The sequence below is a fragment of the Anomalospiza imberbis genome, unplaced genomic scaffold (genome assembly GCF_031753505.1).
Source record: "Anomalospiza imberbis isolate Cuckoo-Finch-1a 21T00152 unplaced genomic scaffold, ASM3175350v1 scaffold_437, whole genome shotgun sequence".
In the NCBI taxonomy this organism is placed as follows: domain Eukaryota; kingdom Metazoa; phylum Chordata; class Aves; order Passeriformes; family Viduidae; genus Anomalospiza; species Anomalospiza imberbis.
This window is the reverse complement of record NW_027100046.1, coordinates 2614-27178: the sequence shown is the minus strand read 5'-3', so window position 1 is coordinate 27178 and position 24565 is coordinate 2614. Positions and strand designations below refer to the sequence as shown.

Below are 24565 nucleotides of genomic sequence, written 5' to 3'. Positions count from 1 at the left end.
TCCGGAATCTTCGCAGGCGCCGCCCTCTGCTGGACCGAGGCTCCTGATTGGCTCCCGGCCGGATCCGCTCGCTCCTGATTGGCTCCCGGCCGGATCCGCTCGCTCCTGATTGGCTCCCGGCCGGATCCCGCGGCTCCTGATTGGCTGCGGCCCTGGGGGGTGGAAATTTGGGGTGAAAAGGGGGAAAAACGGGAAAATTGGGGGAGGGAGAGACAAAAATGGGAATTTTGGGAGGGGAAATTGGGGGGAAATGGTGAAAAATGGGAATTTTGGGGGAATTTTGGGGCAAAAAGGAGAAAAACTGGGCAAAAATTGGGTAAAAAATGGGAATTTTGGGGAGGGAAATTTGGGTTCAAATGGCCCAAAATTGACCAAAAATGGGAAAATTTTTGGGGGAAATTCGGGTGGAAATGGGCAAAAACTGGCGAAAAATTGGAAATTTTGGGGAATTTTGGGCAAAAGTTGGCCAAAAATGAGAATTTTGGGAGGGGAAATTGGGGGGAAATGGTGAAAATGGAATTTTGGGGGAATTTTGGGGTGAAAAGGTGAAAAATTGGGCAAAAATTGGCCAAAAATTGGGAATTTTGGGAGGGAAATTCGGCATCAAATGGTGAAAAATGTCCCAAAAATGGGAATTTTGGGGTGAAACAACCAAAAATGGGGATTTTGGGGGGAAATTTGGGATAAAATCACCCCAAAATGGTGAAAAATGGGAATTTTGGGGGGAAATTTGGGAAAAATGGTTGAAAATGGCCAAAAAATGGTGAAAAATGGGAATTTTGGGGGATATTCGGGATAAAAATACAAAAAATGTCACAAAAATGGGAATTTTGGGGTGAAACAACCAAAAATGGGGATTTTGGGGAGGAAATTTGGGATAAAATCACCCCAAAATGGTAAAAAATGGGAATTTTGGGGGGAAATTTGGGAAAAAATGGTTGAAAATGGCCAAAAAATGGTGAAAAATGGGAATTTTTTTGGGAAATTCGGGATAAAAATACAAAAAATGTCCCAAAAATGGGGATTTTGGGGAGGAAATTTGGGATAAAATCACCCCAAAATGTCCCAAAAATGGGGATTCTGGGGGGAAATTTGGAAAGAAATGACCCAAAAATGTCCCAAAAATTGGAATTTTGGGAGGAAAATTCGAGATAAAATGGCCCAAAATGGTAAAAAATGGAATTTTGGGGGAAAATTTGGGACAAAACGGTGAAAAATGTCCCAAAAATGGGAATTTTGGGGGGAAATTTGGGATAAAATGACCCAAAAAATGTCCCAAAAATGACCCAAAAAATGGGAATTTTGGTCGAACTTTGGCAGAATTTCAGCCAAATTTTGTCGGAATTTTGGCCGAATTTTGGCCAAACTTTGGCCAAACTTTGGCCAAATTTGGGCCGAACTTTGGCCGAATTTGGGCCAAATTTTGGCTGAATTTCGGCCGAATTTTGGTGGAACTTTGGCGGAACTTTGGCCAAATTTGGGCCGAATTTTGGCCAAATTTTGGCTGAATTTGGGCTGAACTTTGGCTGAATTTTGACCGAATTTTGACCAAATTTTGGCCGAACTTTGGCTGAACGTTGATGGAATTTGGGCCGAATTTTGGTGGAATTTTGGCTGAATTTCGGCAGAATTTTGGCCGAACTTTGGCTGAACTTTGGCCAAATTTTGGCCGAATTTTGGCCGAACTTTGGCCAAATTTGGGCCGAATTTTGGCCGAATTTTGGCCGAGATTTGGCTGAATTTTGACCGAATTTCGGCCGAACTTTGGCAGAATTTTGGCAGAACTTTGGCTGAATTTTGACCGAATTTCGGCCGAATTTTGTCGGAATTTTGTCGGAATTTGGGCGGAACTTGGGTGGAATTTTGGCGGAACTTGGGCGGAACTTGGGCGGAACTTTGGCCGAATTTTGTCGGAATTTTGTCGGAACTTTGGCGGAATTTGGGCGGAACTTTGGCCGAATTTTGGCCGAACTTTGGCAGAACTTTGGCTGAATTTGGGCCGAATTTTGTCGGAATTTTGTCGGAATTTTGCCGGAATTTTGGCGGAACTTGGGCGGAACTTTGGCCGAATTTTGGCCGAATTTTGTCGGAATTTTGGCGGAATTTTGTCGGAACTTTGGCGGAATTTGGGCGGAACTTTGGCCGAATTTTGGCCGAATTTTGTCGGAATTTTGGCGGAATTTTGGCTGAATTTGGGCCGAATTTTGTCGGAACTTGGGCGGAACTTGGGCGGAATTTTGGCCGAATTTTGGCGGAATTTTGTCGGAATTTTGCCGGAATTTTGCCGGGACTTGGGCGGAACTTTGGCCGAATTTGGGCCGAATTTTGGCGGAATTTTGCCGGAATTTTGGCGGAACTTTGCCGGAATTTTGCCGGGACTTGGGCGGAACTTTGCGCCGGGGGCGCGATGCCGGCCGGGGCCGCCGGGGGGCGCCGGGGCCGCGTTTGGGGCCGGCCCCAAAGGGGAAGTTGGGGGTGGGGGAGGGGCAGAGCCGAGGCCGCAGAAGGAGCCGCGTGTGGGGCAGGTGAGGAGGGGCCGGACGGGATCTGTGGGGCAGACCCCGATCTATGGGGCATGACGGGATCTGTGGGGTGGGATGGGATCTATGGGGCAGGACAGGATCTATGGGGCAGACCCCGATCTATGGGGCAGGACGGGATCTGTGGGGCAGGACGGGATCTGTGGGGCAGACCCCGATCTATGGGGCATGACGGGATCTATGGGGCAGGACGGGATCTATGGGGCAGACCCCGATCTATGGGGCAGGACGGGATCTGTGGGGCAGGACGGGATCTGTGGGGCAGACCCTGATCTATGGGGCATGACGGGATCTGTGGGGTACGAGGATCTATGGGGCAGACCCCGATCTATGGGGCAGGACAGGATCTATGGGGCAGACCCCGATCTATGGGGTACGAGGATCTATGGGGCAGACCCCGATCTATGGGGCAGGACAGGATCTATGGGGTACGAGGATCTATGGGGCAGACCCCGATCTAGGGGGCAGGGACGGGATCTGTGGGGCAGACCCCGATCTATGGGGCAGGACAGGATCTATGGGGTGGGATGGGATCTATGGGGCAGGACAGGATCTATGGGGCAGACACCGATCTATGGGGCAGACCCCGATCTATGGGGCAGGATGGGATCTATGGGGCAGGGGTGCCCGAGCTGTACCGTAGGGTCCCTATAGAGTAGGGGGTTCGCTATGGGGCAGGATGGGATCTATAGGGCAGGGATGGGATCGATGGGGCAGGGATCGCTATGGGGCAGGGGGGTCTTCCAGCTCTACTTTAGGGTCCCTATAGAGCAGGAGGATCTATGGGGCAGGTGGATCTATGGGGCAGGATGGGATCTATGGGGCAGGATCGGATCTATGGGGCAGGATCGGATCTATGGGTCGGAGGGTCCCTAAGCTGTACTGTAGGGTCCCTATAGAGTAGGGGGTCGCTATAGGGCAGGATCGCTATGGGGCAGGAATGGATCTATGGGGCAGGATGGGATCTATGGGGCGGGGGGTCCCTACGCTGTACTGTAGGGTCCCTATAGAGTAGGGGGTCGCTATGGGGCAGGATCGCTATGGGGCAGGAATGGATCTATGGGGCAGGATGGGATCTATGGGGCGGGGGGTCCCTAAGCTGTACTGTAGGGTCCCTATAGAGTAGGGGGTCGCTATGGGGCAGGATCGCTATGGGGCAGTGTGAGATCTATGGGGCAGACACCGATCTATAGGGCAGGGATGGATCTATGGGGCGGGATGGGATCTATGGGGCAGGATGGGATCTATGGGGCGGGGGTCCCTAAGCTGTACCGTAGGGTCCCTATAGAGTAGGAGGTCGCTATGGGGCAGGATTGCTATGGGGCAGGATGGGATCTATGGGGCAGGAATGGATCTATGGGGCAGGGGTGCCTCAGCTGTACCGTAGGGTCCCTATAGAGTAGGAGGTCGCTATGGGGCAGGATCGCTATGGGGCAGGATGGGATCTATGGGGCAGGATGGGATCTATGGGGCAGGATGGGATCTATGGGGCAAGGATGGATCTATGGGGCAGGAATGGCTCTATGGGGCAGGGGTGCCTCAGCTGTACTGTAGGGTCCCTATAGAGTAGGGGGTCGCTGTGGGGCAGGATCGCTATGGGGCAGGGTGAGATCTATGGGGTAGACACCGATCTATAGGGCAGGGATGGATCTATGGGGCGGGATGGGATCTATGGGGCAGGATGGGATCTATGGGGCGGGGGGTCCCTAAGCTGTACCGTAGGGTCCCTATAGAGTAGGAGGTCGCTATGGGGCAGGATTGCTATGGGGCAGGATGGGATCTATGGGGCAGGAATGGATCTATGGGGCAGGGGTGCCTCAGCTGTACCGTAGGGTCCCTATAGAGTAGGAGGTCGCTATGGGGCAGGATCGCTATGGGGCAGGATGGGATCTATGGGGCAGGATGGGATCTATGGGGCAGGATGGGATCTATGGGGCAAGGATGGATCTATGGGGCAGGAATGGCTCTATGGGGCAGGGGTGCCTCAGCTGTACTGTAGGGTCCCTATAGAGTAGGGGGTCGCTGTGGGGCAGGATCGCTATGGGGCAGGGTGAGATCTATGGGGTAGACACCGATCTATAGGGCAGGGATGGATCTATGGGGCGGGATGGGATCTATGGGGCAGGGGTGCCTCAGCTGTACTGTAGGGTCCCTATAGAGTAGGGGGTCGCTGTGGGGCAGGATCGCTATGGGGCAGGATCGCTATGGGGCAGGATGGGATCTATGGGGCAGGGTGGGATCTATGGGTCAGAGAAGGATCTGTGGGGCAGGAATGGATCTATGGGGCAGGGGTGCCTAAGCTGTACTGTTGGGTCCCTATAGAGTAGGGGGGGTCGCTATGGGGCAGGATCGCTATGGGGCAGGGGGTCCTAAGCTGTTCCTATAGAGTAGGGGGATCTATGGGGCAGGATGGGATCTATAGGGCAGGAGGACCTATAGGGCAGGAGGATCTATGGGGCAGGAGAATCAATGGGGCAGAATGGGATCTATGGGGCAGGAGGACCTATAGGGCAGGCTGATCTATGGGGCAGGAGGTCCCTGAAGGACAGGGGGGTCTCTATAGGGCACACCCGGATCTATGGGGCAGAGTCGTCCCTATAAGGCAGGAGGATCTAAAGGGCAGCGGATCTATGGGGCAGGATGGAATCTATGGGGCAGGGTCGTCCCTATAGGGCAGACCCGGATCTATAGGGCACAGGATCTATAGGGCAGGAGGATCTATGGGGCAGACACCGATCTATGGGGCAGACACCAATCTATGGGGCAGGACAGGATCTATGGGGCAGACCCCGATCTATGGGGCAGGATGGGATCTATGGGGCAGGGGTGCCCGAGCTGTACCGTAGGGTCCCTATAGAGTAGGGGGTTCGCTATGGGGCAGGATGGGATCTATAGGGCAGGGATGGGATCGATGGGGCAGGGATCGCTATGGGGCAGGGGGGTCTTCCAGCTCTACTTTAGGGTCCCTATAGAGCAGGAGGATCTATGGGGCAGGTGGATCTATGGGTCAGGATGGAATCTATGGGGCAGGAATGGATCTATGGGGCAGGAATGGATCTATGGGGCAGGATGGGATCTATGGGGCAGGATGGGATCTATGGGTCGGGGGGTCCCTAAGCTGTACCGTAGGGTCCCTATAGAGTAGGGGGGATCGCTATGGGGCAGGGTGAGATCTATGGGGCAGGATGGGATCTATGGGGCGGGGGGTCCCTACGCTGTACTGTAGGGTCCCTATAGAGTAGGGGGTCGCTATGGGGCAGGATCGCTATGGGGCAGGAATGGATCTATGGGGCAGGATGGGATCTATGGGGCGGGGGGTCCCTATGCTGTACTGTAGGGTCCCTATAGAGTAGGGGGTCGCTATGGGGCAGGATCGCTATGGGGCAGGGTGAGATCTATGGGGCAGACACCGATCTATAGGGCAGGGATGGATCTATGGGGCGGGATGGGATCTGTGGGGCACGATGGGATCTATGGGGCGGGGGGTCCCTAAGCTGTACCGTAGGGTCCCTATAGAGTAGGGGGTCGCTATGGGGCAGGATTGCTATGGGGCAGGATGGGATCTATGGGGCAGGATGGGATCTATGGGGCAGGGGTGCCTCAGCTGTACCGTAGGGTCCCTATAGAGTAGGAGGTCGCTATGGGGCAGGATCGCTATGGGGCAGGATGGGATCTATGGGGCAGGGTGGGATCTATGGGGCAAGGATGGATCTATGGGGCAGGAATGGCTCTATGGGGCAGGGGTGCCTCAGCTGTACCGTAGGGTCCCTATAGAGTAGGGGGTCGCTGTGGGGCAGGATCGCTATGGGGCAGGGTGAGATCTATGGGGTAGACACCGATCTATAGGGCAGGGATGGATCTATGGGGCGGGATGGGATCTATGGGGCAGGGGTGCCTCAGCTGTACTGTAGGGTCCCTATAGAGTAGGGGGTCGCTGTGGGGCAGGATCGCTATGGGGCAGGATCGCTATGGGGCAGGATGGGATCTATGGGGCAGGGTGGGATCTATGGGTCAGAGAAGGATCTGTGGGGCAGGAATGGATCTATGGGGCAGGGGTGCCTAAGCTGTACTGTTGGGTCCCTATAGAGTAGGGGGGGTCGCTATGGGGCAGGATCGCTATGGGGCAGGGGGTCCTAAGCTGTTCCTATAGAGTAGGGGGATCTATGGGGCAGGATGGGATCTATAGGGCAGGAGGATCTATGGGGCAGGAGAATCAATGGGGCAGAATGGGATCTATGGGGCAGGAGGACCTATAGGGCAGGCTGATCTATGGGGCAGGATGGGATCTATGGGGCAGGAGGTCCCTGAAGGACAGGGGGGTCTCTATAGGGCACACCCGGATCTATGGGGCAGAGTCGTCCCTATAAGGCAGGAGGATCTAAAGGGCAGCAGATCTATGGGGCAGGATGGAATCTATGGGGCAGGGTCGTCCCTATAGGGAAGACCCGGATCTATAGGGCACAGGATCTATAGGGCAGGAGGATCTATGGGGCAGGATGGGATCTGTGGGGCAGGACGATCTATAGGGATCGGATCCCTATAGGGCAGACTCGGATCTATGGGGCAGGGACGTCCCTATAGGGCAGACCCGGATCTATGGGGCAGGGACCTCCCTATAGAGCAGACTCGGATCTATGGGGCAGGGACGTCCCTATAGGGCAGACTCGGATCTATAGGGCACAGGATCTATAGGGCAGGTTGATCTATGGGGCAGGACGGGATCTATGGGGCAGGCGGATCTATAGGGATTGGATCTATAGGGCAGACCCGGATCTATGGGGCAGGAGGTCTCTAAAGGACAGGGGGGTCTCTATAGGGCTGGAGATCTATGGGGCAGGAGATCTATAGGGCAGGGACATCCCTATAGGATTTTCTATGGGGCAGAGGCTTCCTATAGGGCAGGAGGGTCCCTATAGGGTTTTCTATGGGTCCGAGTGACCCCTATAGGATTTTCTATGGGGCAGAGGCTCTCTATGGGGCAGGACGACCCCTATAGGCTTTTCTATGGGGCAGAGGCTTCCTATAGGGCAGGACGGCCCCTGTGGGATTTTCTATGGGTCCGAGTGACCCCTATAGAGTTTTCTATGGGGCAGAGGGGTCTCTATGGGGCAGGACGACCCCTATAGGGTTTTCTATGGGTCCGAGTGACCCCTATAGGGTTTTCTATGGGGCAGAGGTTCCCTATGGGGCAGGACGGTCCCTATAGAGTTTCTATGGGGCAGAGGCTCCCTGTAGGGTTTCTATGGGGCAGAGGGGTCTCTATGGGGCACAGCGCCCTCTATAGGGTTTTCTGTGGGTCCGAGTGACCCCTATAGGGTTTCTATGGGGCAGAGGCTCCCTGTAGGGTTTTCTATGCGGCAGAGGGGTCTCTATGGGGCAGGATGACCCCTGTAGGGTTTCTATGGGGCAGAGGGGTCTCTATGGGGCAGGACGACCCCTATAGGTTTTCTATGGGGCAGAGGGGTCTCTATGGGGCACAGCGCCCTCTATAGGATTTTCTATGGGTCCGAGTGACCCCTATAGGATTTTCTATGGGGCAGAGGCTCCCTATGGGGCAGGACGGTCCCTATAGGGTTTCTATGGGGCAGAGGGGTCTCTATGGGGCAGGACGGTCCCTATAGGGTTTCTATGGGGCAGAGGGGTCTCTATGGGGCAGGACGGTCCCTGTAGGGTTTTCTATGGGGCAGAGGGGTTTCTATGGGGCACAGCGCCCTCTATAGGATTTTCTATGGGTCCGAGTGACCCCTATAGGGTTTCTATGGGGCAGAGGGGTCTCTATGGGGCACAGCGCCCCCTATGGGGCAGAGGCTCCCTATGGGGTTTCCTATGGGGCACAGCGCCCCCCATAAGCCCCTCCCCATCTCTAACCCCGCCCCTTTTTCTCTCTCTCCCTCCCCCCCCCCAGCCCGCCCCAGCCCCCCCTCCCTCTTCCCATTGGTCGGCTGCGGCCCCGCCCCCCGGCGCGCCATTGGCTGCCTGGCTTCCGGCTTCTTCCCCTCCCCCGTCTCCTTCAGCTGGAGCCCCACCCCCAGCCCCGGCCCCGCCCCCATCCCCCAGGTCCGCGGCCAATCGGGGCTCTTCGCGGCCGGCAGCCGCGTGCCAATCCCGGGAGCTTCCGGGAGCGCCGGCGCGTTCGTCTGCAGCGTCCTGCACCAGGCCACCAGCGCCCGCCGCAGCGTCCGCGTCGACGGTGAGCGCGGCGCCGGGCCCCGCCCGCCGGGGCCTCGGCTCGGGGCGGGGCGCGTCCGCTCGGCTTCGGGGCCTTCGGGCTCTTCCACTTGGGTTCGGGCTCTTCCACTTGGGTTCGGGCTCTTCCAGTTGGGTTCCACCTCTTCCAGTTGGGTTCGGGCTCTTTGGGCTCTTCCACTTGGGTTCGGGCTCTTCCAGTTGGGTTCGGGCTCTTCCACTTGGGTTCGGGCTCTTCCACTTGGGTTTGGGCTCTTTGGGCTCTTCCAGTTGGGTTCAGGCTCTTCCAGTTGGGTTTGGGCTCTTCCACTTGGGTTCGGGCTCTTTGGGCTCTTCCAGTTGGGTTCGGGCTCTTCCACTTGGGTTTGGGCTCTTCCAGTTGGGTTTGGGCTCTTCCACTTGGGTTTGGGCTCTTCCAGTTGGGTTCAGGCTTTTCCAGTTGGGTTTTGGGCTCTTCCATTGGGTTCAGGCTCTTCCAGTTGAGTTTGAGGTCTTTGGGGTCTCCAGTTGGGTTCGGGCTCTTCCAGTTGACCCAAAGTTGGGTTTTGAGGTCTCCAGTTGACCCCAGTTGGGTTTCGGGGTCTCCAGTTGGGTTCGGGCTCTTCCAGTTGACCCCAGTTGGGTTTGGGGTCTCCAGTTGGGTTCGGGCTCTTGGGTTGGCCCAACTTTGGGTTTCTCCGGGGTCTTCCGGCGGCCCCGCCTCCTTAGGCTCCGCCCCCGCCACGCCCTCCGAGGTCTCCACCCCCCCAGGTAGGTCCCGGCCCCGCCCACCCCATGCCCCACCCCCCCAGTTTTGTGGGCGTGGCCTCCGGCCGTGACCCCGAGATCTCCGTAGGCTCCGCCCAAGCCCCGCCCAGGGGGCGCCGCCCTGAGCCCACCGCGACCCCAGGTAGGTCCCGGGAGGGAAAAAAAGGAGAAAAACCCAAAATTTGGGGTTCTCCGACCTCGAGGTTCTCCAAAATCCTCGAGGTTCTCCAAAATCCTGGAGGTTCTCCAAAATCCTGGAGGTTCTCCAAAACCCGCAAGGTTCTCCAAAATCCTGGAGGTTCTCAAAATCCTCGAGGTTCTCCAAAATCCTGGAGGTTCTCCAAAATCCTGGAGGTTCTCCAAAATCCTGGAGGTTCTCCAAAATCCTGGAGGTTCTCCAACCTCGAGGTTCTCCAAAATCCTGGAGGTTCTCCAAAACCCGCGAGGTTCTCCAAAATTCCGCGAGGTTCTCCAAAACCCACGAGGTTCTCCAAAATCCTGGAGGTTCTCCAAAATTCCGCGAGGTTCTCCAAAATCCTGGAGGTTCTCCAAAATCCTGGAGGTTCTCCAAAATCCTGGAGGTTCTCCAAAATCCTCGTGGTTCTCCAAAATCCTCGAGGTTCCCCAAGATCGTTGAGGTTCCCCAAGGTTCTTGAGGTTCTCCAACCTTGAGGTCCCCCAAGGTGGTTGAGCTCCTCCAGCCTCGAGGTTCCCCAAGTTGGTTGAGGTTCTCCAACCTTGAGGTCCCCCAAGGTCGTTGAGGTCCCCCGAGGTTCTTGAGGTTCTCCAACCTCGAGGTTCTCCAAGGTTCTTGAGATCCTCCAGCCTCGAGGTCCCCCAAGGTGGTTGAGGTTCTCCTACCTTGAGGTCCCCCAAGATCGTTGAGGTTCCCCGAGGTTCTGGAGCTCCTCCAACCTCGAGGTCCCCCAAGGTGGTTGAGGTTCTCCAACCTTGAGGTTCCCCAAGATCGTTGAGGTTCCCCGAGGTTCTTGAGATCCTCCAACCTCGAGGTCCCCCAAGGTGGTTGAGGTTCTCCAACCTCGAGGTTCCCCAAGGTTGTTGAGGTTCTCCAACCTCGAGGTTCTCCAAGGTTCTGGAGATCCTCCAACCTTGAGGTTCTCCAAGGTGGTTGAGGTTCTCCAACCTCGAGTTTCTCCAAAACCCTCGAGGTTCTCCAAAACCCTCGGGCTCCTCCACCCCCGAGGTTCTCCACCCTCGAGGTTCCTCCACTTTCGCCGCCGTCTCCGCCGGCGCCGCCCTCCCCGCCCCCTCCTCCGCCCCAGGTAGGTCCTCCCCCCCCCCGCCCGCCAAGCCCCGCCCCCACCCTCAAACCACGCCCCCCCCGTGACATCACCGTGACGTCACCCCCACAGCCGAAGGCGCCAAGCCCCGCCCCCCCGACCGTCGAGGTCTTCCAGTCGTGCGGCGACTCCGGCCTGGTGGAGCTCCTCTGCCTGGTCACCGGCTTCGCCCCGCCCCCCGTGGCCGTGGATTGGCTGAAGGACGGCGACGCGGTGGGGCGAGGCCACGCCCGCACCAAGGAGGCCACGCCCGGCCACGCCCCCGGCACCTTCCAGCTGGAGTCGCGCCTCAACGTCTCGGCCGCCGACTGGTGGGACGGCGTCTTCTCCTGCCGGGCCACGCACGCCGCGTCCGGCGCCGTCGCCGAGGCCACGGCCGGGCGCTGCTCGGGTGAGTCGGGGCTCGGGGTCTGGGCGTCTCCGGTTGGGTTTGGGGTCTTCCAGTTGGGTTTTGGGGGCTTGAGTTGAGTTTTGGGCTCTTCAAGATCTTCCAGTTGGGTTTTGGGGTCTTGGGTTGGGTTTGGGGTCTTCCAGTTGGGTTTTGGGGTCTTCGGTTGGGTTTTGGGGTCTTCCAGTTGGGTTTTGGGGTCTTTGGTTGGGTTTTGGGGTCTTCCAGTTGGGTTTGGGGTCTTCGGTTGGGTTTTGGGGTCTTCAAGATCTTCCAGTTGGGTTCGGGGTCTTCAAGATCCTCCAGTTGGGTTTTGAGGCTCTCCAAGACCCCCGAACTCAACCCAACCCAACCCAACTCAACCCAACCTCAACCGTTGAGGTTCTCCAAGGTTCTCAACCCAACCCAACCCAACCGAACCCAACCCAACCCAACTCAACCCAACCCAACCCAACCCAACTTTGGAGATCCTCCAAGGTTCTCCACCCAACCCAACCCAACCCAACCCAACTCAACCCAACCCAACTTTGGAGCTTCTCCGAGGTTCTCCACCCAACCCCAACCCAACTCAACTCAACCCAACCCAACTTTGGAGCTCCTCCGAGGTTCTCCACCCAACCCAACCCAACCCAACTCAACCCAACTCAACCCAACTCAACTCAACCCAACCCAACTTTGGAGATCCTCCGAGGGTCTCCACCCAACCCCAACCCAACCCAACCCAACTCAACTCAACCGAACCTCAACCATTGAGGTTCTCCAAGGTTCTCAAACCCAACCCAACGTTGGATCTCCTCCGAGGTTCTCCACCCCAACCCAACCCAACCCAACCCAACTCAACCCAACCCAACCCAACCCAACTTTGGAGATCCTCCGAGGTTCTCCACCCAACCCAACCCAACCCAACCTGAACCGTTGGAGCTCCTCCGAGGTTCTCCACCCAACCCAACCCAACCCAACCCCAACTCAACCCAACCTCAACCGTTGAGGTTCTCCAAGGTTCTCCACCCAACCCAACCCAACCCAACTTTGAGATCCTCCGAGGTTCTCCACCCAACCCAACCCCAACTCAACTCAACCGAACCTCAACCGTTGAGGTTCTCCGAGGTTCTCCACCCAACCCCAACCCAACCCCAACTCAACCCAACCCAACCCAACTCAACTCAGCCAAACCTCAACCGTTGAGGTTCTCCAAGGTTCTCAACCCAACCCAACCCAACCCACCCAACTCAACCCAACCCAACTCAACTCAACCGAACCTCAACCGTTGAGGTTCTCCGAGGTTCTCCACCCAACCCCAACCCATACCCAACTCAACCGAACCTCAACCGTTGAGGTTCCCCGAGGTTCTCCACCCAACCCAACCCAACCCAACTCAACCCAACTCAACTCAACCCAACCCAACTTTGGAGCTCCTCCGAGGTTCTCCACCCAACCCAAACCCAAGCTTTCCCCCGCCGCCGCCAGCGCCCAGCTCCAGCGCCATCGCCGTCTTCGCGCTGCCGCCGTCGCCCTCGGCCCTCTACATCTCGCAGTCGCCCAAGCTGCTGTGCCTGGTGACCCGGCCTGCCCAGCGACGAGGGCCTGGCCGTCACCTGGAGCCGCGCCGGCGGCGGCCACCCGGGCCGGCCCTGCCCCTGCGCCTCACCCACCCACTTCAACGGCACCTTCACGGCCGCCAGCGAGCTGCCGGTGGCCGCCGGCGACTGGGAGGCCGGCGCCGCCCTTCGTCTGCCGCGTCAGCCACGCCGAGCTGCCGGCGCCGCTGGAGCGGCGGCTGGAGCGGCGGCAAGGTAAGGAAGGGGTTAAACAAACAAAAAAAAACCAAAAAAAAAACGGGGATTTTCGGGGTTTCGGCACCGAAAAAATGCTGGTTTTGTGGTTTGTGTTACGGAGAATTCGGGGGATTTAAAACGAGGATTTTGGGGGGTTTTTACCGGAAATTTGGGTTTTTCACCAAAAATTGGGGCGTTTTTCACCTGAAATTTTGGGGTTTTTTACCTGAAATTTTGGGGTTTTTAACCAAAAATTTTGGGGTTTTTAACCAAAAATTTTGGGGGTTTTTACCCAAAAATTCGGGTGTTTTTTACCTGAAATTTTGGAGTTTTTTACCTGAAATTTTTGTGGTTTTTTGCCTGAAATTTTGGGGGTTTTGCCCGAAATTTTGGGGTTTTTACCTGAAATGTTGGGGTTTTTACCCAAAAATTCGGGTGTTTTTTTACCTGAAATTTTGGAGTTTTTTACCTGAAATTTTTGTGGTTTTTTGCCTGAAATTTTGGGGGTTTTTGCCCGAAATTTTGGGGTTTTTACCTGAAATTTTGGGGTTTTTACCCAAAAATTCGGGTGGTTTTTTACCTGAAATTTTCGGGTTTTTTATATGAAATTTTGGTGTTTTTACCTGAAATTTTGGGGGTTTTTTTACCCAGAAATTTGGGGATTTTTTACCTGAAATTCTGGGGGTTTTACAGCAAAATTTTGGGGTTTTTACCCGAAATTTTGGGGGTTTTGACCTGAAATTTTGGGGTTTTTTGCCCAGTTTTCCCAATTTTTCGCCAGATTATTCCCAAATTCCCCCAAATTCCCCAATTTTCCCATTTTCCCCCAAAATTCCCCCAATTTCCTCCCCATTCCCTCCCCATTTTTGCATCGTTTCCCGCCATTTTTTTGTCGTTTTCCCCCATTTTTCTGCCAAATTTCACCCAAATTTCACCCAATTTTCACCCGATTTTCACCAAATTTCCCCAAATTCCCCCAATCTTTCCCCAGTTTTCCCCATTTTTCCCCAAATTCCCCATTTTTTTTTGTCAATTTCCTCCCCATTCCCTCCCCTTATGCCCCACGTTCCCGCCATTTGTTCGTCACTTTTTTATCGTTTTTCCACCGAATTTCACCCAATTTCCACCCAATTTTCGCCAAATTTTCACCAAATTTCCCCAAATTCCCCCAATCTTTCCCCAATCTTTTCCATTTTCCCCAAAATTCCCCCAAATTTCCTCCCCATTCCCTCCCCTTTTCCGCCTCACTTCCCGCCATTATTTTATCGTTTCGCCCCCATTTTTCTGCCAAATTTCACACGATTTTCACCAAATTTCGCCCAATTGTCACCCAATTTTCGCCAAATTTCCCCAAATCTTCCCCAGTTTTTTCCCTTTTCTTCCCAGATTCCCCATTTTTTTGTCAATTTCCTCCCCATTCCCTCCTCTTATGCCCCACGTTTCCCGCCATTTGTTTGTCACTTTTTTATCATTTTTCTGCCGAATTTCACCCGATTTTCACCCAATTTTCGCCAAATTTTCACCGAATTTCCCCAAATCCCCCAATCTTTCCCCAATCTTTCCCATTTTCCCCAAATTCCCCAATTTTTTTGTCAATTTCCTCCCCATTCCCTCCCCTTATGCCCCACGTTTCCCGCCATTTGTTCGTCACTTTTTTATCATTTTTCTGCCTAATTTCACCCGATTTTCACCCAATTTTCACCCAATTTTCACCGAATTTCCCCAAATCCCCCCAATCTTTCCCCAGTTTCCCCCATTTTCCGCCAAATTCCCCATTTTTTTTTGTCAATTTCCTCCCCATTCCCTCCCCTTGTGCCCCACGTGTCCTGCCATTTGTTCGTCACTTTTTTATCGTTTTCCCGCCGAATTTCGCCCGATTTTCACCGAAATTTCGCCAAAACCTTGCCTGACTTCTCCACTTTGCCTCTTTCTCCCGCCCCGCCAGGAAAACGCTTGCCCCCCCTCCGTCTTCCTCCTGCCTCCCCCCATGGAGGAGCTCTCCTCCTCGCGGGCCACGCTCAGCCTCACCTGCCTGGTGCGCGGCTTCTTCCCGGAGGCCATCGACGTCCAGTGGCAGAAGAACCAGGAGGGTCCTGGGCGGCTCCGGCGCCGCCGCGGGGATTCCGGGCGGCTCCGGCGTGGAGACGGGGCCGGCGCGCCGGGGAAAAGGGCGGGGAGGGGCGCTACTTCCTCTACAGCCGCCTGGAGGTGGAGCGGGAAGAGTGGGAGCGGGGCGCGACCTACGTCTGCACCGTGGTGCACGAGGGGCTGCCCCTGCGCTTCCTGCAGCGCAGCGTGCACAGAAACCCCGGTAATTAGCCTCGTTAGCGTTAATTAGCCGATTAAAGTCTGTGCCTTGGCGAACGGCCCCGGTTCTTCTTGGGCGGGGCAACGGCGATTCGACCGGCAGCGGGGGGAAACACGGATTTCGGGGGCGTTTTTTTGGGGTTCCTGATCCATTTGGTTCATGAAACCTTGGTAATTAGCTTAATTAGTCTTGATTAGTAGTAATTAGTGGGAAATCAGTCGATTAAACATCATTTATTGGCAAAAATTTGGGATTTTTTGGGGGAAAATTTTGGGATTTTGGTGTCGTTTCCTGGGGGTCGCGAAGGGGTTTCGTGTTCCGGGCTGGGTTTGGTCCATGAAACCCCGGTAATTAGCCTTAATTAGCGGTAATGAATTAATTACGGGTCATTAAGGAGCGGATTCAGGCCGTTAACGAAGGGATTGGTGGGACTCGGGGCCGTTAATGAATGGATTTCGGGGCCGTTGATTTAATTTAATTTAATAAGAACCCATTAATCAGGACGGCTAATTAGCGGCCGGACGGGTCCGGGCTCGTTTAATTAAGGGCTGGGCGTGGCTAATTACCCGGAAGCGGAGCGGGAAGAGCGGGAGCGGGGCGCGAGGGGCTGCCCCTGCGCTTCCTGCAGCGCAGCGTGCACAGAAACCCCGGTAATTAGCCCCGTTAGCGTTAATTAGCCGATTAAAGTCTGTGCCTTGGCGAACGGCCCCGGTTCTTCTTGGGCGGGGGCAACGGCGATTCGACCGGCAGCGGGGAAAAACGGGATTTCGGGGGGCGTTTTTTTGGGGTTCGGGGTTGGTTTCATGCATAAAACCTTGGTAATTAGCTTAATTAGTCTTGATTAGTGGCAATTAGCGGGAAACCAGTCGATTATAAACGTCATTTGTTGGCAAAAATTTGGGATTTTTTGGGGGAAAATTTGGATTTTGGGTCTTTTTTGGGATTTCGGGGGCGTTTTTTGGGGTTCGGGGTTGGTTTCCTCCATGAAACTTTGGTAATTAGCTTAATTAGTCTTGATTAGTGGTAATTAGTGGGTAACGAGTCGATTAAACATCATTTGTTAGCAAAAATTTGGGATTTTTTTGGGGGAAAATTTGGGATTTTGGGTCTTTTTTGGGGTTTTGGGGCGTTTTTTTGGGGTTCTGGGTTGGTTTCCTCCATGAAACCTTGGTAATTAGCTTAATTAGTCTTGATTAGTGGTAATTAGTGGGTAACGAGTCGATTTAAACGTCATTTGTTAGCAAAAATTTGGGATTTTTTTGGGGAAAATTTGGGGATTTTGGGTCATTTTTGGGATTTCGGGGGCGTTTTTTGGGGTTCGGGGTTGGTTTCCCTCCATGAAACCTTGGTAATTAGCTTAATTAGTCTTGATTAGTAGTAATTAGTGGGTAATGAGTCGATTAAGCGTCATTTGTTGGCAAAAATTTGGGATTTTTTGGGGGAAAATTTGGGATTTTGGGTCTTTTTTTGGGATTTCGGGGGCGTTTTTCGGTTCTGGGTTGGTTTCCTCCATGAAACCTTGGTAATTAGCTTAATTAGTCTTGATTAGTGGTAATTAGCGGGAAATCAGTCGATTAAACGTCATTTGTTGGCAAAAATCTGGGATTTTTGGGGAAAATTTGGGGATTTTGGTGGCGTTTCCTGGGGTCACGAAGGGGTTTCGGGTTCCGGGCTGGGTCTTGGTCCATGAAACCCCGGTAATTAGCCTTAATTAGCGGTAATGAACTAATTACGGGTCATTAAGGAGCGGATTCGGGCCGTTAACGAAGGGATTGGTGGGACTCGGGGCCGCTAATTAACGGATTTCGGGGCCGTTGATTTAATTTAATTTAATAAGAACCCATTAATCAGGACGGCTAATTAGCGGCCCGGACGGGTCCGGGCTCGTTTAATTAAGGGCCTGGGCGTGGCTAATTACCCGGAAGCGGAGCGGGAAGAGCGGGAGCGGGGCGCGAGGGGCTGCCCCTGCGCTTCCTGCAGCGCAGCGTGCACAGAAACCCCGGTAATTAGCCCCGTTAGCGTTAATTAGCCAATTAAAGTCTGTGCCTTGGCGAACGGCCCCGGTTCTTCTTGGGCGGGGCAACGGCGATTCAACCGGGCAGCGGGGGGAAAACGGGATTTCGGGGGGCGTTTTTTTGGGGTTCTGGGTTGGTTTCCTCCATGAAACCTTGGTAATTAGCTTAATTAGTCTTGATTAGTGGTAATTAGCGGGAAACGAGTCGATTAAACGTCATTTGTTAGCAAAAATTTGGGATTTTTTTGGGGGAAAAATGGGTTTTGGGTCTTTTTTGGGATTTCGGGGGCGTTTTTTCGGGGTTCTGGGTTGGTTTCATGCATAAAACCTTGGTAATTAGCTTAATTAGTCTTAATTACTCTTAATTAGTGGTAATTAGAGGGCAATGAGTCGATTAAACGTCATTTGTTAGCAAAAATCTGGGATATTTTTGGGAAAATTTGGGATTTTGGTGTCGTTTCCTGGGGTCGTGAAGGGGTTTCAGCTCCGGGCTGGGTTTGGTCCATGAAACCCCGGTAATTAGCCTTAATTAGCGGTAATGAATTAATTACGGGTCATTAAGGAGCGGATTCAGGCCGTTAACGAAGGGATTGGTGGGACTCGGGGCCGTTAATTAACGGATTTTGGGGCCGTTGATTTAATTTAATTTAATAAGAACCCATTAATCAGGACGGCTAATTAGCGGCCGGACGGGTCCGGGCTCGTTAATTAAGGGCTGGGCGTGGCTAATTAGCTTAATTAAAGGTCGATCCTTGGCTGATTTTGGGGCTTTTTTGGGGGGAAAATTTGGGATTTCGGGGGCGTTTTTTGGGGTTCTTGATCCGTTTGGTTCATAAAACCTTGGTAATTAGCTTAATTAGTCTTGATTAGCTTTAATTAGTGGGTAATTAGTCAATTAAAGGTTTTTTTGGGGGGAAAATTTAGGATTTTTTTGGGAAAAAATGGGATTTTGGGGGGGAAAATATGGGATTTTGGGGGCATTTTTTGGGGTTCTTGGCTGGTTTCATGCATAAAACCTTGGTAATTAGCTTAATTAGTCTTAATTAGCTTTAATTAGTGGGTAATTAGTCAATTAAAGGTCGATTTTGGGGGGAAAATTTGGGATTTCGGGGGCGTTTTTTGGGTTCTTCCTGGGTTTGGATCATAAAACCTTGGTAATTAGCTTAATTAGTGGTTAATTAGTGGTAATTAGTGGGTAATTAGTCAATTAAAGGTGTTTGGGGGAGCAACTGGGAGCACCAAAAATGGGGGAAATGGGGGGAAATTGGGAAAAAAATGGAAAACAATTGAGGGGAAAATGGGAAAAAATGGGGGGAAATGGGAAAAAAAGGGTTTAAACTGGTCTGTACTGGTCTGGACTGGTTTGAACTGGTTTATACTGGTTTAAACTGGTTTGTACTGGGATTTTCCGACTGGGAGAGCAACTGGGAGCACCAAAAATGGGGAATAATGGGAAAAATCGTGAAAAATGGGAAAAAAATCGGGGGGAAAAAAGGGTTAAACTAGTTTGTACTGGTTTGTACTGGTGTGAACTGGTTTATACTGGTTTAAACTGGTTTGTACTGGGATTTTCCGACTGGGAGAGCAACTGGGAGCACCAAAAATGGGGGGGAAAATGGGGAAAAATCGTGAAAAATGGGAAAAAATCGGGAAAAAACAGGGAAAATAGAGGAAAAAATGATTAAACTGGTCCGTACTGGTTTGTACTGGTGTGAACTGGTTTATACTGGTTTAAACTGGTTTGAACTGGAATTTTCCGACTGGGAGAGCAACTGGGAGCACCAAAAATGGGGGGGGGAAATTGGGAAAAAAATGGGAAGAAAATGGGAAAAATGGGAAAAAATTGAGGGGAAAATGGGGGAAAATGGGGAAAAAAGGGGGAAAAAAAGGGGTTTAAACTGGGTTATACTGGTTTATACTGGTTTGAACTGGTTTGAACTGGGATTTTCCGACTGGGAGAGCAACTGGGAGCACCAAAAATGGGGGGAAAATTGGGAAAAAATCGTGAAAAATGGGAAAAAATCGGGGAAAAAAACAGGGAAAATCGGGGGGAAAAGGGTTTAAACTGGTCTGTACTGGTTTGTACTGGTGTGAACTGCTTTGTACTGGTTTAAACTGGTTTGAACTGGATTTTCCGACTGGGAGAGCAACCGGGAGCACCAAAAATGGGGAAAAAATGGGAAAAAAATCGTGAAAAATTGGAAAAAATCGGGGAAAAAACAGGGAAAATCGGGGGGAAAAGGGTTAAACTGGTTTGTACTGGTTTGTACTGGTTTGTACTGGTGTGAACTGGTCTGAACTGGGATTTTCCGACTGGGAGAGTAACTGGAGCACCAAAAATTGGGAAAATGGGGGGAAATTGGGAAAAAATGGGAAAAATCGGGAGAAACAGGGAAAATCGGGGAAAAAAGGGTTAAACTGGTTTGTACTGGTTTGTACTGGTTTGTACTGGTTTGTACTGGTTTGAACTGGTTTATACTGGGATTTTGTGTTTGGGAGAGCAACTGGGGGCACCAAAAATGGGGAAAAATGGGGGGGAAAATGGGGAAAATCGGGAAAAATGGGAAAAAATGGGAAAAAACGGGGGAAAAACGGGGAAAAAAAACGGGGGAAAAAACGGGGAAAAAAAGGGTGTTAAACTGGTTTGAACTGGTTTGAACTGGTTTGAACTGGTTTGTACTGGTTTGTACTGGTTTTTAAACTGGGATTTTGTGTTTGGGAGAGCAACTGGGGGGCAGCAAAAAATGGGGAAAAAATGGGAAAAAACGGGGAAAAAAACGGGGAAAAAACGGGGGGAAAAAAGGGGTTAAACTGGTTTGAACTGGTTTGAACTGGTCTGAACTGGTCTGAACTGGGATTTTCCGACTGGGAGAGCAACTGGGAGCACCAAAAATGGGGGAAAATGGGAAAAAATCGTGAAAAATGGGAAAAAATCGGGGAAAAAACAGGGGAAAATCGGGGGGAAAAAGGGGTTTAAACTGGTTTGTACTGGTCTGTACTGGTCTGAACTGGTTTGTACTGGTTTATACTGGTCTGAACTGGGATTTGCCCCCCCCCAGGGCTGCAGCTGCCCCCCGACCTTTGCCGGGAGGAGCCCGGGGGGGATCCCTGGGACACCCTGGGGGTCTTCATCAGCCTCTTCCTCCTCAGCGTGGGCTACGGGGCCACCGTGACCCTCTGCAAGGTAACTGGTTTGGACTGGTTTATACTGGTTTGTACTGGTTTGGACTGGTTTGTACTGGTTTGGACTGGGAGGGGGGAAAATGGGGAAAAAACGGGGAAAACCGGGGAAAAAAAGGGTTAAAAATGGGGGAAAAGGGGTTAAAATGGGGGGAAATGGGGGGAAAAAAGGGTTAAAAATGGGGATTTGGGGTTACTGGTTTATACTGGTTTATACTGGTTTGGACTGGTTTGGACTGGGAGGGGGAAAATGGGGAAAAAACGGGGAAAAAAGGGTTAAAAAATGGGGAAAAAAAGGGGTTAAAATGGGGGGAAAATGGGGGGGAAAAAGGGTTTAAAAATGGGGATTTGGGGTTACTGGTTTATTCTGGTTTATACTGGTTTATACTGGTTCGGACTGGGAGGGGGGAAAATGGGGAAAAATGGAGGGAAAAGGGTTTAAAATGGGAAAAAAAGGGTTTAAAATAGGGAAAATGGGGAAAAAAGGGTTAAAAATGGGGAAAAAGGGGTTAAAATGGGGGGAAATTGGGGAAAAAAGGGTTAAAAATGGGGATTTGGGGTTACTGGTTTGGACTGGTTTTGGACTGGTTCGGACTGGTTTGGACTGGGAGGGACTGGGAGGGACTGGTTCGGACTGGGAGGGGAAAAATGGGGAAAAAAACGGGGAAAAAACCGGGGAAAAAAGGGTTAAAAATGGGAAAAAAAACGGGGAAAAGGGTTAAAAATGGGGAAAAAGGGGTTAAAAATGGGGGGGAATTGGGGAAAAAAGGGTTAAAAATGGGGATTTGGGGTTACTGGTTCGAACTGGTTTGTACTGGTTCGGACTGGGAGGGGGGAAAACGGGGAAAAAACGGGGAAAACGGGGAAAAAAGGGTTAAAAAATGGGGAAAAAGGGGGTTAAAATGGGGGGAATTGGGGAAAAAAGGGTTAAAAATGGGGATTTGGGGTTACTGGTTTATACTGGTTTATACTGGTTTGGACTGGTTTGGACTGGTTTGGACTGGGAGGGGGAAAATGGGGAAAAAACGGGGGGAAAAAGGGTTAAAAATGGGGGAAAATGGGTTAAATGGGGGGAAATTGGGAAAAAAAGGGTTAAAAATGGGGATTTGGGGTTACTGGTTCGGACTGGTTTGTACTGGTTCGGACTGGGAGGGGGGAAAAACGGGGAAAAAACGGGGGAAAACCGGGGAAAAAAAGGGTTAAAAATGGGGAAAAAGGGGTTAAAATGGGGGGAATTGGGGAAAAAAAGGGTTAAAAATGGGGATTTGGGGTTACTGGTTTATACTGGTTTATACTGGTTTGGACTGGTTTGGACTGGTTTGGACTGGGAGGGGGAAAATGGGGAAAAAACGGGGGGAAGAAAAGGGTTAAAAATGGGGGAAAATGGGTTAAAATGGGGGGAAATTGGGAAAAAAAGGGTTAAAAATGGGGATTTGGGGTTACTGGTTTGGACTGGTTTATACTGGTTTGGACTGGTTTTGGACTGGGAGGGGGAAAATGGGGAAAAAATGGGGGAAAAAAACGGGGTGAAAAGGGTTAAAAATGGGGAAAAAGGGGTTAAAATGGGGGGAAATTGGGGAAAAAAGGGTTAAAAATGGGGATGTGGGGTTACTGGTTTGGACTGGTTTGGACTGGTTTATACTGGTTTGGACTGGTTTGGACTGGTTTGGACTGGGAGGGGTTTTAAAACGGGGGTAAAATGGGGAAAAAAGGGTTAAAGTGGGAAAAAAAGGGTTAAAAATGGGGAAAATGGGGGGGGAAAGGGTTAAAATGGGATTTGGGGTTACTGGTTCGGACTGGTTTATACTGGTTTATACTGGTTTGGACTGGTTTTGGACTGGTTCAGACTGGTTTGGCCTGGGAGGGGGGAAAATGGGGAAAAACCCGGGGAAAAAATGGGGGAAAAAGGGTTAAAAATGGGAAAAAAAGGGTTAAAATGGGGGGGAATTGGGGAAAAAAGGGTAAAAATGGGGATTTGGGGTTACTGGTTTGGACTGGTTTGGACTGGTTTGGACTGGCTTGGACTGGTTTATACTGGTTTGGACTGGGAGGGGGGGAAACGGGGGAAAAAACCGGGGAAAAAACGGGGGGGAAAAGGGTTAAAAATGGGGAAAAAAGGGGTTAAAATGGGGGGAAAATGGGGAAAAAAAGGGTTAAAAATGGGGATGTGGGGTTACTGGTTTATACTGGTTTATACTGGTTTGGACTGGGACAAACTGGGACAAACTGGGAGGGACTGGGAGGCGGAAAAACGGGGAGAAACGGCAAAAAAAGGGTTAAAAATGGGGAAAAATGGAGGGAAAACGGGATTGGGGGTCACTGGTTTGGACTGGTTTATACTGGTCCATACTGGTTTATACTGGTTTTCAATGGTCCATACTGGTCCATACTGGTTTTCACTGGTTTATACTGGTCCATACTGGTCCATACTGGTCCATACTGGTTTATACTGGTCCATACTGGTTTATACTGGTTTATACTGGTCCGTACTGGTTTTCTCTGGTCCATACTGGTCCATACTGGTTTTCACTGGTTTATACTGGTCCATACTGGTTTGCACTGGTTTATACTGGTCCATACTGGTCCATACTGGTCCATACTGGTTTATACTGGTCCATACTGGTTTATACTGGTTTATACTGGTTTTCTCTGGTCCCTGCAGGTGCAGTGGATGCTGAGCTCCCTCCTCAGGCTGAGCGTCCAGCAGGGGGCGTGATACTGGTTTATACTGGTTTATACTGGTTTATACTGGTTTATACTGGTTTGTACTGGTTTGGACCGGTTTGAACTGGTTTGAACCGGTTTGAATTGGTTTGGACTGGTTTGAACTGGTTTATACTGGTTTGAACTGGTTTGAACTGGTTTGAACTGGTTTGAACTGGTTTATACTGGTTTATACTGGTTTATACTGGTTTGTACTGGTTTGAACTGGGAGGGGGAGGGGAATTCTCAACGCTGGGGGCGGAAATTCGGGAATTTGGGGGAGGAAATTCCAAAATTTTGGGGGGAAAATTCCGGAATTTTGGGGCAAAATTTGGGGAAATTTGGGGAAATTTGGGGAATTTTCGGGAAATTCGGGGAATTTGGGGAAATTCGGGAATTTTGGGGCAAAATTTGGGAATTTGGAGAAATTTGGGGAAATTCGGGAATTTTGGGAAATTCGGGAATTTTGGGAAATTCGGGAATTTTGGAAATTTGGGAATTTTGGGAAATTCGGGAAATTTGGGAATTTTGGGGAAATTCGGGAATTTTGGAAATTTGGGAATTTTGGGAAATTCAGGAATTTGGGAATTTGGGGAAATTCGGGAATTTTGGAAATTTGGGAATTTTGGGAAATTCAGGAATTTGGGGAATTTGGGGAAATTCGGGAATTTTGGGGCAAAATTTGGTGAAAACGGAAAAATCTGGGGGGAAAAATCCGGAATTTCGGGGGAAATCGGGGAAATTTTGGGGGAAAAATTGGGAATTTGGGGAAAATCGGGGTCAAAAATTCGAAAATTTTGGGTCCAAAATTTGGGATTTTGGAGATTTTGGGGAAATTTTGGGGAAAATTTGGGGGAAAATTGGAAATTTTGGGGAAAATCGGGAAATTTTGGGGGGAAATGGGGAAATTTTGGGGGGAAATTTGGGAAAAAATGGAAATTTTGGGGCAAAAATTTGGGAATTTTGGGGGAAAATTTGGGAATTTCGGGGGGAAATGGGGAATTTTTGGGGAGGAAATTGGGAAAATTTGGGATAAAATTTGGATTTTTGGGGGATTTTAGGGGAAAATTGGGGGGAAAATTGGGAATTTGGGGGGGAAATGTCGAAATTTGGGTAAAAATCGGGAATTTTTGGGATAAAATTTGGATTTTTTGGGATAAAATTTGGATTTTTTGGTAGGAAAATGGAAAAATTTGGGGGAATTTTGGGAAAAAAATTGGGAATTTTTGGGTAAAAATTAGAATTTTTTGGGATAAAATTTGGATTTTGGGGGAATTTTGCGGGGAAATTGGGAAATTTTGGGGTAAAATTTGGAATTTTTGGGAAATTTCGGGAAATTTTGGGGGAATTTTGGGGGGGAAATGGAAAATTTGGGGAAAAATTTGGGAATTTTGGTGAAAAATCGAATTATTTTTATTAATTT

General features: G+C 51.3%; 1 gene segment (V, D, J or C); it reads left to right on the top strand.

Annotated features, from left to right (window-relative positions):
* The first annotated feature begins 5902 nt into the window (after positions 1 to 5902).
* Positions 5903 to 23349, top strand: LOC137466790 (Ig gamma-3 chain C region-like). The segment is given in 10 exon segments: positions 5903 to 5928; positions 8555 to 8730; positions 8879 to 8931; positions 9477 to 9557; positions 10847 to 11165; positions 12630 to 12955; positions 14883 to 15037; positions 15082 to 15248; positions 20319 to 20443; positions 23102 to 23349. Coding segments are annotated over 10 exon segments (1482 nt in total).
* The last annotated feature ends 1216 nt before the right edge of the window (positions 23350 to 24565 follow it).